The sequence below is a fragment of the Ceratocystis lukuohia genome (assembly GCF_044167205.1).
Source record: "Ceratocystis lukuohia strain C4212 chromosome Unknown Supercontig5_pilon, whole genome shotgun sequence".
NCBI classification, from domain to species: domain Eukaryota; kingdom Fungi; phylum Ascomycota; class Sordariomycetes; order Microascales; family Ceratocystidaceae; genus Ceratocystis; species Ceratocystis lukuohia.
In genome coordinates, this window is record NW_027263524.1 from 3,116,844 (window position 1) to 3,130,473 (window position 13,630).

The 13,630-nt window shown below is 48.8% G+C and overlaps 5 protein-coding genes across 5 annotated transcripts; 3 read left to right on the forward strand and 2 right to left on the reverse strand.

Moving 5' to 3' along the window:
* Positions 1-1,064: 1,064 nt before the first annotated feature.
* HOO65_050661 (ER membrane protein complex subunit 4) lies at positions 1,065-3,414 on the reverse strand (the record flags this gene model as incomplete). The annotated part of the gene is made up of 5 exons (XM_071003215.1): positions 1,065-1,105; positions 1,155-1,360; positions 1,437-2,158; positions 2,232-2,322; positions 2,858-3,414. The coding sequence occupies 5 exons, from the start codon at positions 3,412-3,414 to the stop codon at positions 1,065-1,067; spliced, it is 1,617 nt and encodes a 538-aa protein (XP_070858720.1).
* A 1,760-nt stretch (positions 3,415-5,174) lies between these two features.
* On the forward strand, positions 5,175-7,552 carry HOO65_050662 (AP-1 complex subunit beta; the record flags this gene model as incomplete). Its single annotated transcript, XM_071003213.1, has 4 exons — positions 5,175-5,365; positions 5,471-5,546; positions 5,618-5,982; positions 6,040-7,552. 4 exons carry the CDS (start codon positions 5,175-5,177, stop codon positions 7,550-7,552), a joined length of 2,145 nt encoding a protein of 714 aa, XP_070858721.1.
* Positions 7,553-8,956: 1,404 nt separating this feature from the next.
* On the forward strand, positions 8,957-9,704 carry HOO65_050663 (ubiquitin-related domain-containing protein; the record flags this gene model as incomplete). Its single annotated transcript, XM_071003512.1, has 3 exons — positions 8,957-9,482; positions 9,558-9,643; positions 9,684-9,704. 3 exons carry the CDS (start codon positions 8,957-8,959, stop codon positions 9,702-9,704), a joined length of 633 nt encoding a protein of 210 aa, XP_070858722.1.
* Positions 9,705-10,571: 867 nt separating this feature from the next.
* Positions 10,572-11,113, reverse strand: HOO65_050664 (Proteasome maturation factor UMP1; the record flags this gene model as incomplete). The annotated part of the gene is made up of 2 exons (XM_071003544.1): positions 10,572-11,039; positions 11,111-11,113. 2 exons carry the CDS (start codon positions 11,111-11,113, stop codon positions 10,572-10,574), a joined length of 471 nt encoding a protein of 156 aa, XP_070858723.1.
* A 403-nt stretch (positions 11,114-11,516) lies between these two features.
* Positions 11,517-13,286, forward strand: HOO65_050665 (putative ABC transporter ATP-binding protein; the record flags this gene model as incomplete). The annotated part of the gene is made up of 1 exon (XM_071000981.1): positions 11,517-13,286. One exon carries the CDS (start codon positions 11,517-11,519, stop codon positions 13,284-13,286), a length of 1,770 nt encoding a protein of 589 aa, XP_070858724.1.
* Between the last annotated feature and the right edge of the window lie 344 nt (positions 13,287-13,630).

The following is a 13,630-nucleotide window of genomic DNA, read 5'->3' on the forward strand; positions in this document are numbered from 1 at the left end:
TGCTGTCTAGCGGAAAGTTTGGGCTTATGACTTGCAGAAAGACTTGGAGCTGACTTCACGCCATGCTTCAATATAAGGCTTCCAACTAATTGCCCATGATCGCCTAGACTTATTCTGTTCTGGAGTCTGACCACTTAGCTAGCCAAGGTGAGTAGTTAGCCGACGGTGTCATACTCTACTCTGTTGATCAGGAGAATCGCAATGGAACCCTACTGCTAGGGCTTATATGCTATCAAGCAGCTTGTTAGTGTTTTGATTTGCAGGTTAGCCATTTATTCATTACATTCCTGCTTATAAAGACTTCCATCTAGTCAGATATCAACGGATTTTTGATACGTTGAATTATTCTTCAGACTAGGTCAAAGTATTAACAAACGCAGGCTTATCTGGATACCAGTCAAAGCAGTGAAATCAGAAATAGCACGCCGCTCTTGACACACATCGTTGATTTCCCCTATACGAGGGCGATAAAACCATGGTTACACGGCGTGGTTGGTGTTGCTACATAGCTTATATTCTGCCAGCAAAGTGGCTTTTGCTATACTGATATCCTTTGGCGTAACTTTCCTTCGAAGTTCCTGTGTGGCCTATATCCAGCCATAATAATAGAATGTGGTTTTGGTGCATTACCAATCAATCGCTACTACAACGCTGTTACGCAGGCATCTTAACTTGGTTCATGGGAGTCATCCACGTGGCGGAGGTAATCGCTAGTAATATTGTCGTCTAGTAAGGCGTATTCATATCCCGTTCTGATCGCCTCCCATTCCCACCCACATTTTCCGTGATTCACATGGAGTTGATATACTAAGTAACGATCGTGATAATCCCACCTCATGTTATTGTAGTCGTGTAACCATGGCAGTCTCGTAGCCTGAGATACAAAAAAGCACACAGAAGGGAGACAAGAAAGAGGATGGTGGCCATCTAGCTGATGGGCTATTTCCAAGTCACTAAATAGTCCTTAGTGTGTCTCTAATTTGCACTTTAGCCTACTAGTGGATTGTGCAATCTGATGTCACCCCTAGGGGATATAACATAGCTTTTGGACTCGGACAATGTTTTCACGATCGCTGATGTTTCGCAGCCTCGGTTGGCCATCGATCTATTCTATTTTTTTTATATTATCAAATCCCAAACCACTAAGAACGCACATAGTCCACTTGCAGCAAAAAACGTATATCGTGCTGCGCTTGGTCGTTGTGTAGCTTTCTTCAATTCCCTATTACCGCCACCGACGTTCTCTGTAGTGTTCAGGGAGTCAGCTACCAATTGTTCGATATTTGCCGACTGTGTTGCCAAGTTGTTGACCAGCATGGACTGTAGCTCTGAGATTTCAACAAGTGATTTTTCCGCGCCCCTGTTTCAAAATAGAAGGGAGACAGTCAGTTTCTGCACATATAATTGTATAAGCAAATAAACCGTTTCCTACGTACCTCACTTTATCCAATGCGTTCTCATAGTGCTCCATCATCGCCCTGTTGCCTTGTTCGAACATCTGGACTTGCTCCTGCGTCAGCTCCATCCCATTGCTATCAAACCTTGCTTCCGAGGTTGACGTCCCGGTAAGCTTGTCGTCCGGCGGTAGTCCGTTTGCTGCTATTCTCTGTTTTGTTGTTCCTGGTTGCACGCCCGGGAGCGGTACACTCCCCACCGCCGATCTAGCCAACACACTCTTATTCTTCTCCAGTTCTCGCGTCAGCCGCGTTTCCATCATATGCTGCTGCGTAGCGCAGCAAAGCTCTAGTCGGCGTCGCAACAGCCACAGCACACCATCGCGGTGCAGCGTGGTCTGTGCCGCCGCTTCTTCCGCCTGCACTTGCTCACTGCTCTTAGCCGTTCTACTGACTAGTCCGCCGGCAGCCCACGACCCTAGCGCGCCTAGACCAATCCCACCGCCAGAAAAGCGCTTCGTATGTACGGCGGCTAGCGTCTCGCGTCGCAACTGCTCAGCATCGTCAAGCGCACGAATGCTAGCGTTCAGCTCACGGATCATCTGTTTCGCATTGGCATCGATATCTTCGCGCTCACGGTCGGTCATCACACGCTCGCGGGTGGGCTGAGCAATGCGGAGGTGGGATTTGCGCTGTGGTGCGGTTGAGAGGTAGGCTTTGCGCACATCTTTGAGTTCACTATGAAGATCCAAGATTAAGGCGTTCTACAAGCATCCAAAGGATTAGGACATTAGCAGTATGAAGTCATGGGCTTGCATTTAGCAAATATTTACTCACTACTCGGTAGGCTTCACGTATGAAAGCATCGACGTCATCGATCTTCAGCTTGTAGCGCTTGGTCTGAGGAGCCTCCAGGCCTTTTAATAGGCTGTTAAATTCTGGTGTGAGATCAGTCATAACTTGCACGAGGTCTAGTTTTGCGTCTAGATTTGCTTAGATTCAGAGTGAACCTTGACTTGGTGACTTTGTGGGTTTCTTTTGACGATAGATGAGTGTAGCTATGTACAAAGCTTAAGGTTGAGCTCTTGCTGGGCCAAAATGTGGCATAAACTTGTTGGTGTATGTATACTTTTGAGCTCATAGTAATAGGGTCTGCATTAGGGTTATAACCAGCTTCATCGTGACATCATCAATGTTGAGTAGTTCACGACGTATTGCAAGAGACGTAGTGTACGGATTAAACGAAATATACGGCATTACACTGGGGGCCATCCCCGGAATTGGATATATTCATTTCTTGTTCTACAGAGCCGGAATCGCAGTTTGGAGCGGAGTGCGCGCAGCCTCCCACATGAGCCAGTCGGATCGCGTTGTTCTAAGGAGAGAAAAAGGGCAATGGGTTAGCGTAGTTTTGGAGGAGAGAGAGGAAAGGACTATTAGAGGAAATGGAGTGGAAGACATACGGCAAAAGGCCCATCGAGTTGACCTTCCAGATACCTACAGCTAGTGCCACAAGTTGGCATACGACATAGACTAGCTTGACCTGCAGGATTGAACCGCTGTTGCGCTCAGTCGCAAAGCGATCGAGTGCCTGATTGGTGTTGAGGAGGCCGACTAGCGGGTTCTTAAAGGCCATGACGACCATCATGATACTGAAAATCTGCAGCGAGTTGCCAGACATATACATCATAATGGCGGTCATGGGCAGGCCTTTGACGGGGGCCAGCGAAACCTCCCAGGCTTTTTTAAGCTTAAGAGCATCCATTTGTTCGGGCGTAGGCTGCTCCCGGGGAGCAAGTTTGGGTTCTTTGTGTCTCTGCAATGGAGGGTGGGAGTTGTTAGAAACTATACATGGTAGAGTTGCATCTTTCTGAGCCTGGAAGCTTACCTTGCTGCTCGTGAGGGCCTGAGACGGGTATAATGGCGGATCCGCAATGTTGGTTGATTTAGAGCGGGCGGGAGGTGGTGATTGCAGGTCAGAGACCCACGACGGGGCAAGAGATTGGCCCGGGGCCTTCATAATGGTGGATATTACGAGGAGGCTGTTGGCTTTGGTCAAGAATGTAAAACTATGTGGTTTAGAGGCGACAAATAGATGTTACATAGGACAAAGTATCGAAACGGTGGATCCACTTAAAAGCACAACCATGGGGACTGTGATTGGCGGAGAGAAAGACAAGCACAGCACTATAGAAAGAAGAAAGATTGACGATGGATTGAAGACGGACATTGAGACAATTCATCTGAAGATCCATTTTCCACCATAGTAGAAAGAATCTCTAGAAATATAGAGAGTCCATTGTTATAGCTCTTGTATCTCACAATCCCACTATAGTTGTTACACTGTGAACATATTTCGGCTAAATACCGGCTAAACATGTCTATCTTCTACACTCCTTTTCCTCCCACCACCGCCCAGCCAGACAAGGCCTTAAGCAGCCTCAAGCTAGTAATTATGCCGGCGGTTGCGGTTTCTCTCCTTTTCACATTTTCTTGGTGAAGCATTGCCATTAATCTCAGCTACTTACTGTCTCTTGTATTCCTTCCCTTTATTTTATCGTCTTTAATGTTGTTTGCGCCTTGCCTGGTTTATTTATCTCTGCTGGTTTGAGAACGTTCACTCGTCACGCACGCAGTTGTCTTTATATTATCTGGACACTTTCGCTTTGTTCTCACCTCACCACCATTGTCGCAGACCTTTGCTTTTCGCATCTCAGCTAGCCATAGCTACCGTACCCGCTTTGATTCGTATCTCGGCGACCACGCTTCTATTCCCCCACAAGTCAGGCAATACGACATCCTCGAGTAACGAACCCTCTACGACGTGGTCTTGCACACATCTGAACAGTTGTCTCGACATATTCGCCGACTAGCATCTTAGCTCTTTTGATTTGATCGAGTCATATACAGAGGGCATATCAGCCGTTCGACCCCACAGAGACTCCATTCTTGGCAGCCTACATAAATTATCCATCCATCCCGCTTGAAACTACTGCCCGAGGCTTGTTCTGAGTCGACGACGACACCGCCAACGACGACCCTGCCCACATAATAGTACTTGAGAGTTGCTTTGCGCAAAAAATAGCATTGTCTTTCTGTGTCTAAATCCAGCCGATCATGTCTTCCAGTCAAGGAGATTCAAAACTGTTTGCCCGAGTAAGTGTAGCGCCAGTGTTTGGCAACTTGCAATTTTGTGTGTGAGCGCGAGGATGCTGTTACACACATGGTCAGCCTTTTTTTTTCTGGCGCCGGTGGTATTGAGTGGCTCTTAGGTCTGGCTAGAGGTTACAAGTGAAGGGAGGTGCAGCATATTGCAGAGAGATAAAGGCGAGACTTTGGAGACTGAAGACACAATTATGGTGTGTGGCTCATGGTCTTTTAAACAAAGAAAAGTCAAGGCTGTAAACTTGCAGTGTCAATCAGTCCACTGTCTGTGTCCGCCTTCATCCCAGCTCTCAGCTCGGCCAGCCCTTATCTTTCCGCTCAAGTCATCTCAGCCAACGACTAGTTAGTCGTTTCGCTTATTTCCTTTTTTTTTTTAAAACTTTACATCTATCCCTCCATGACTTTTTTTCCGATTTTTTTTTGGCACTTGGCTTTATTATTATTAAGGCGTGTGTCTCTAGCAGCTAGAAGGAGAGAAAACGGGAAACTAGCTAACAAACTCTCTGCCCTAACTCTCACTATCCCCTCCAACTCTTCATTTCCCGCACGCATCCAATGTTTCTTGCTTATGCCCCGCCGCCCGTCTTGGCCGTGCCTCAGACTAACAAGCAAATCATGCAGGGCAAAGTGGCCGAGCTTCGGCTTGAGCTCACGTCGGGCACGCGCAAAGACAAAAACTTCCAGAGCAAAAAGGTCGCGCTCAAGAAGATTGTGGCCAATATGACTATGAGCAACAATGACATGGTGGCGCTGTTTCCTGACGTCATTGGGTGCATGAATCTGCCAAGTCTTGAAATCAAGAAGATGTAAGTGACCCGACTAGAGCAACTAGCCGATTTCGCTGCTTTGGTCATGATATAACTATCCACCATTCATGTGTAACATAGCAGCTGATAATTTCACGTTCTTAGGTGCTTCCTCTTCCTCGTCAACTATGCGCGCGCGAGGCCAGATGTTGCTGCTAATGCTCTTCCTGTACTCAAGCAGGTAGGCTACTAACATTCACTCCGCTCAGAAGCAACCCCACTAACCATCTCCTTTTGTCTCTTTTCTCCCAGGATATGATGGACCACAGCCCTCTAATCCGTGCTCTTGCCCTCCGCACCATGTCCTACATCCACGTGCGCGAATTTGTCGAGGCCACTGTTCCGCAGGTTAAGCGCCTGCTCAACGACCCCGACCCTTACGTGCGCAAAACAGCCGCCTTCTGTGTTGCCAAGCTCTACGACCATGATAAAGCCATGGTGGAAAGCTCAGATCTAATTGATCGCCTAAACTCGCTACTACGCGATGACAATCCGACCGTAGTTGCCAGTGCACTGGCTGCTTTGATAGACATCTGGGAGCGGAGTGATGCGATCAAGCTTACGATCGACTACAGCAATGCATCTAAGATGGTAGCCATTCTAGCAGACTGCTCTGAGTGAGTCTTTTCTTTATCTTACTTCCTTGCCTTTCCTCCACTAACACCTACCCTCAGATGGGGCCAAACGTACATCCTCGAAGCCCTCATGTCCTACGTCCCGCAAGAATGCGGCGAAGCAATTCTCCTAGCTGAGCGCATCGCCCCGCGCCTATCGCATTCCAACTCAGCTGTAGTCTTGACGTGCATTCGAGTCATGCTCTACCTAATGAACTACATTGACGACCAAAACCAAATCACAGCCCTTTGTCGCAAGCTTTCCCCACCGCTCGTGACACTTCTAGCCAAGGGACCTGAAGTGCAGTACCTGGCCCTACGCAACGCTCTGTTAATTCTGCAGCGCCGGCCCGAAGTGCTGCGCAACGACATCCGCGTGTTCTTTTGCAAATATAACGATCCCATCTACGTCAAAGTCACGAAGCTGGAGCTGATCTTCATGCTAGCCAACGAGAAGAACATTGACGAGGTGCTAACAGAACTCCGCGAATACGCCACAGAAATCGATGTGCATTTCGTGCGCAAGTCGGTCCGTGCAATTGGCAAACTGGCCATTAAGATTGAGTCTGCTGCCAACCGCTGCATCAACCTCCTGCTAGAACTAGTAGCCACCAAGATCACATACATTGTGCAGGAAGCCACGGTGGTAATCAAGAACATCTTCCGCAAATATCCCAACCAATATGAATCCATCATTGGCACGCTCTGTGAGCACCTAGACTCGCTTGACGAGCCCGAGGCCAAGGCTGCCATGGTTTGGGTCATTGGCCAGTACGCCGATCGCATTGAAAATAGCGAGGCACTACTTGAAGACTTTTTATACAGCTTCTCCGAAGAGCCCATCGAAGTACAGCTCGCCTTACTCACAGCAACAGTCAAGCTGTTCATCCAACGACCGACCAAGGGCCAGGAACTCGTCCCGCGTGTACTCAAGTGGGCCACGGAGGAGACGGACAATCCTGATCTGCGGGATCGTGCGTATATGTACTGGCGGCTGCTCTCAACCGATATGGCAGCCGCCAAACAAGTGGTCATGAGCGAGAAGCCAGCCATCAGCTCAGAGTCGGAGCGTCTTGACCCGCACACACTTGAGGAGATGTGTCTCAATGTCGGCACACTAGCTACGGTCTACCTCAAACCTGTGCAAAGTGTATTTCGCTCAGCTCGTCCCCGTAAGCTACAGGACTCGCCGGCGCTACAAAAGCAGAACATCCCAACTATGGCTAATGATGTGGCCCAGAAGCCAATGAACATGTTTGGTAGCATGGGTGGAACTATGGAAAGTCCGACAACGAACGGATTCGAGAACAATATGAATATGCAGATGGCAGCAGCTACATCGTCAGCGCAGGCGCTTAGTGAGGCCGATGCATACTTTTCGAGCCTGACACCGCAGATGGCAGGCATGAATCTGGATGGCGGTGATATGTTTGGTGGTGGTGGCGGTATTGGAGGTGGGGGGATGGGCATGGGGGGCGGAATGCCCTATGTGGTCACAGCACATGCGCCACAGGCAATGATCCATTCGCCACAGACACCACAAGATGGCAATGGGGATTTGCTGATGCTGTAGGGGTGATAGGGAGAGAGGGTATTGGGAGATGGGCGGCCTTATAAGAGAGGCTATAGCATAGCACAATGTCTTTTTTTTTACCTACATCTTTTGTACATGTGCCTGTGCCTGTGTCTATGTCTGTGTTCCGTCCTCCTATCCTTCATTTTTTGTGCCTGAGCCTGAGCCTGAACCTGAACCTGTGTTCCCCAGATTCCCTCCTCCCCCACGCCCTCAAAATCCTTTCCGTGCACATTATCCAATGTCAGTCACGCATTTCTACTGATGCCAATGCAGCTAGCCGAGCCGAACCGACCCAGTTTCTGTGCCACAGCCAACACGCAATCACCATCACCAACGGGGCATCGGAGTCACGGGGCTATTAGGGCACGGTGCACATTGCGGGCCTGACGGCGGGCTTGTGCGTGGCCTGAAGTTGGTCTGGCTAGGCTTGGGCAAGCGGATTTGTGGGTTAGCTGCAGGTACCAGAGATGAAATACAACCAGAGGGGAAGGACGGAGGCGCGGAGTGATCTTAGCGTCATGCGGAATAGGTGATGTTTAACCCTAATAGAGATGGGGAAACCCTGGGATGAAGATGAGAAGTTCTTTTCGTCATTTTTCGCAAGTACTTTCTTCTTTTTATCAATTTTTTCGTCATTTTTGACATTCTTTTCGTCTCTTTTTCTCACTATTTTCTGAGGTTTCTTTGTCAAGTCTTGTCTTCGTCTGTTTTTTGTCGCCTTTAGTTTTGTCGTTGTTTGCCTCTATTTTTCTTTCCTGATAATTTTCCTGATAGGCTTTTCTTCTCCTCTCCTTGCGAAGCATAAAACAATACAAAAAGCAACCGAAAATACCACTGGAAATTCCCCCTTTTTTAATTCTATTTTTTTTTTCCATCTTCGTGATAATTGAGTTTTCCTCATTTATCTCCCTCCTTCCCCCCCCCCAAACTTGACTCCCAGCTGTGAAAATCAATCTCAATATCACAGCTCTCGACGCCATCGCCGATAATCAGTATTGTACTTTTATCGCGCAGCCCTACAACTATTGCAGCTGCAACAAACACTACCAAACGAGAACACAATAGCAAACAGCTACATCATCTTATCTAGGCATATTTAAGCCCGCCCCGTTGTCTTTTCTTAGATCTTCTTTTTTCTTCCTTTCGCTTGCATCGTTGTCAATCCTGGATTCGAGCCAGGTCTTTCCTCTTTCTCCGTTACTTTTTCCCCTCGTTTCGTCCCGTCGTGTTGCGCTTCCGCTTCCGTCGTCTTGCTATTCTCTAATTCCTGACGTACGCCATAGCACCTCTGCCTCTTACTCTCATCTGTCGACTCCCTCGATCTCCAGCAAACCGTTGCTCCTACTATCTGTCAGCTAGCATAGTTGACACATTTCCTGTTTGCCCGTCCGCATGTCCGCAATGGCCTCGTCTAGCTTCCCTACAGCTTTGGGCGCTGGTCCCATGCTTGAGGAGGACCACAAGGAATTCCGCCCCGTCAATACTAGTGCTGATGCTGATACCAACGTGATTGATGGCCAGCCCCCGCTAAACCATGGCGACAACGATGCCGGCGAGGGTGCTGTCGAAGTGAAGGACAATAAGGCGCCCACGAACGCTAAAATGGACACCTCCAATACCTCTACAGACACCAATGCGGAAACCGATGTTAATTCTGTATGTCGTATTTCGTTATTGCTTGCCTCCGGTGCTAGACATTCGTACGAGATTGACGACAAGTTCTTGGCTAAGCGCAACGTCGATGCTAAATCACCATCAACGGAATCATCGTCGGGGAAGCGCGATCCCTTCAGTATCAGTGTGTACACGCTCAAGGAGCTGATTTTGCGCGAGTGGCATGACGTCTGGGGTGCTAAGCCGGCTAGTCCCAATAGTATCAGGTTGATTTACTTTGGCAGGCTTTTGAATGACCGGGACAGTCTGCGGCGTAAGTCTTTCTCTCCTGTTTCCATGTGTTTTTATTGCACTATTAGCTAACTATCATCTTTCTTCTCTGCTTTAGAAAGTCGCTTCAGTGTTGATGCTCCTAACATCGTCCACATGTCCGTGAAACCAGCCGATGTCATCGCCGACGACGACGAGCCCAAGGTCAACACTAAAACACTAGCAAGATCTAACACACGCACAGAGTCGACTAATTGCTGCGTGATATTATAAGTTCTCCAACTCCTTTTCTCTGCTTGTTTTCTTTGCCCTCTTGTTTTTATGGCTTATGTGCTTTTTATTTCCTATTTGTCGCTGTTTCGCAGTTTATGTCTGTCTGGCTCTTTATTTTTCTTTTCCTTCATTTCTTCTTTCTATTTGTATATATCACCCTCATCTCTACTCCTAGGAAGTTTAGCCTCGTTCCTTCCTACTCTCTCTTATACGCACACACTTCCCTCTTTTCCTTCTTGGCTGGTCCTATTTTCATCCCAAGTCACCGCCTATTAGCCCTTTATATCGTGGCTTCTTTCATAATTTGGCCCATCTGAGCTTTGTAGAGCTTGGTTGGTTGATACTTGCTGTTGCCCCCCCCCCCCCCCCCATTCCCCTGCTTCTGTTTCTCATTCTTGCCCAAACACCCAAACACCCCTAGTTCATTGTTCATTTTGCTGTCTATTTGATGCAGCCAGTCTAGTATCCATATACTTGTTTCTTTCCTTGTTTTTTTTTTCTACTCTGTCCATCGTCTTTGCTCATTGGTCAGTGTTTATTTTCTACTGTTCGCCACCCTGAAAAGTATACATGATGACATCATACATAAACTACCTACTATGCGGTGTATCGTACTGTTTTATAATTGTCTACCTGCCGTTGCCCTTCGTAGAGAAATAAAAGTGGCTTTGTTCATTGGTCATACCATGCTTGCATTTCATTAACAATGTTCCAGAGAAAACAAAGGCCTCGAGGGTTTCGTCTTGTCCTGGGGGCTATGCTATATCTTCTCCCCCCTCACACGTCTTGCTAAGCCCCTCTGCCCCTTTCTTCCTTCCCACCATCTGCCTTCTTTGCCAGCCCCTTATATGCAGATGACTTACTGCATCTTCAGTTTGTGTTCCATCTCGGCATGGAACCCAGCAACACCCACTGTCTCATCGCCAGTGTAAATGTCCTCCCAAGTAACTTCGGAGTCCTTGCCGCGAAGGATGTCCTCATGAACGCTGCGCAACCCACCGCCTAGTACCGCTGGCCGCCACGACGAATCACGAACGATCTTGAGTTCCATTCCCTGGCGCACCGGCTCCGCAATGCCGTATACACGACGCAACGTTTGCATGCGGAGATTCTCCCGTGTTGCTTCCCATTGCTTGAGACGGGCTTCTAGAGGGTGGCCGCTAGTGGGCGCGTCAGTGTCCAGTGAGGCTGTCGTACTGTTGGCGGCGGAGGGGCCGAGTCCTGAGCGGAAGACATCGTGCACACCGGGCGCCGATGGCGCTGACAACGACTTTTGGGTGTGTGTGAAGGTGCCCTTAGTTGAGGCTTCGGGAACGATACGCATGGCCTAATGTAAATTGAGTGGTTATGTTAATGCTTGAGCTTGAATTAAGGAAATAAATAGCTGAGCGTACGTACCATGATGAGTAGCTTTTGTACGGGCAATTGGAAAAGAATTCGGGAATATTTAAATAAGAAGCGTCCTTTAGCCTGGCTGCAGGAAGTGAGTGTTGTTTGGAATGTTTTTTCTCTAGCTGATCAGATTAACAGGCAGAATTGTGATTATGTTCCCTAGCCTAGCTTAAGCTTACCAGGCTGCTAGCTTGCGTAGCGTCTGCCGCCAGCTGCTGCCACTTGCACAGATTTCAGCCTTGTACTATGATCACCCCACAGCCTTGTCCTAGCCATACACTCTCTGCCCCACCATAGCTGTTTGAGCTCTCCACCTAGACCCCACAAATATCCTGGTCAAACCTCTAGTTTCTATTATTGATGGCCGCACAACATCTATCCTAGGTTCAAAAACGTCCAAAACATTAGAATAATGAGAGTACCGCCGCCTATTGTGCGCATTACCAATGGGACTTTCTTTCGGCATCAGCTAAATGCACACGGAGCACGGCCTAACCCGCCGCTTTTCCCCCAGCTATCCTTTACTCTCCCCGCTACTGCTGCCGAAACCTGGGCTGTGGTCGGGCCCTCGCTATCAGGCAAGACAACTTTTCTGCAAGTGTTGCGTGGTTTGCATCTAAGTGATCCACCAACATCACGGGAGTTCCCGTACCTCTCGACGGATGCCGTATCCGACCGCCTCAAAAGTCCTATCAAAGCGATCCAATATGTTGGCTTTGACGCCGATGCACACAGCATATCGGCTAATGTAACTACTTCGGCCTATCTCTCCGCTCGCTATGAGAGCCGCCGTGAAGAAACCGATTTCTCGCTGCGTGATTATCTCCTTGGAAACACCGAGTTGAACCCTAGCCAGCCACTACGTGCAGATGCTGCCGTACCTGTGGATCTTTTTGGGCGTGTTGTAGCTGATTTGCGTCTAGAGCCGCTGCTCGACTTACCCGTAGCATTCCTAAGCAATGGACAGGGGCGGCGAGCGCGAATTGCACGCGCTATTCTTGAGCGGCCTGAGGTGCTTCTACTAGATGAGCCCTTCATGGGGCTTGATCCACCAACAACCAGCTCATTGAGTCCACTTCTGCACTCTCTAGCAGCACGCGCAAGCCCGCGGCTGGTGATCTCAGGGAGACCACAGGATCCTGTACCAGAATGGATCACGCACATGGTTTTGCTCGCAGATGACTGTCGCGTTGAGAAAATTGGCGCCAGGGTTGACGTATTGGGAAAGCAGAGCATGCACAAGTCGGCTAGAGTGCCGGCGCCAGCAAGCCCTTCTACCATTGTTATCCCAACATCGCACAAAGGCACATCTGTTGTCGAAATGCGCGGATGCAAAGTCCGCTATGGGTCCAAAATAGCACTGGGTAACTGGCCTGCTGGGCTGCACTGGACTGTACGTCAAGGCGAGAGGTGGGCCATATTCGGCCCCAACGGGTCGGGGAAAACCACCGTTGTTGCGTTGCTGTGCTCTGATCATCCGCAGACATATGCACTGCCGATAAAGTTATTTGGCCGCACACGCCTGCCACAGCCCGGCTCGTCGATACCGCCTCTGACATTCTGGGATGTGCAGGCACGCATAGGCCATTCCAGCCCTGAAGTACACCAACACATGCCACGCCGATTATCGCTACGCCAAGTTCTTGCTAGCGCGTGGGCACCAACATTTGCGGCACCGCCGGTACTTGACGCGCATGCTGAGCAGCGCATTCAACAGGCACTACAGGCATTTGAGCGAGAGTTAAATTCGCATGGCACCCCCTCGACGAGCACAACTGCGAAATCGACAGACTGGGCAGATGAATATCTCTTTGGCCAGGTCTCCTTCAGTGCACAGCGGGTTGCACTACTTCTCCGCGCTGTGATCAAAAGTCCCGAAATCGTCGTTCTAGATGAGGCATTCAGCGGGATGGACGCACATGTACGGGAGAAGTGTATGCGGCTGTTGCGGAATCAAGGCGAAGCAGAGGCCGGTATTGGTGGGCTGCCAGGGCTGAGCAGCCAGCAAGCCCTGATTTGCATTAGCCATATACGTGAGGAAGTGCCGGATTCAGTCGGTGAGTGGATGTGTCTCCCAGAGGCTAATTCAGGCAGGGAAGCCCGGTTTGGGCGGTTGGAAAGGCCACTGGGTCGGGGAGATGGAGAGAGTGAGCAACAATGGCGGGAGATATGGGACATGTGAAGATGGTAAGCGTTATAAATTAGAGAAGCATGCTGCGTTATAAATTGTATTCAATGGTACCAAAAAAATGAAACAAGCCTTGATAAATCGTATCTGTAAATAAATAGGAAAAATAGAGGAAGAGAGAACATGCTGATGATATAAACGTAGCAACAAAAAAAGCAGAGAGTTGAGATGGTGAAAAAAAAAAGCAAGAAAAAAAGGAAAGTTTTCCTTTGCTGACGTTTTGTTGTTTTTCCACGGCCTCTTTTTTGATGTTCAAGAAATTGTTCCAAGTCAAAAGAAAAAAAAGAAAAAAAAAGGAGGAAAAAAAACACACATCGCGAGAAAAGCTGCACCGCCCA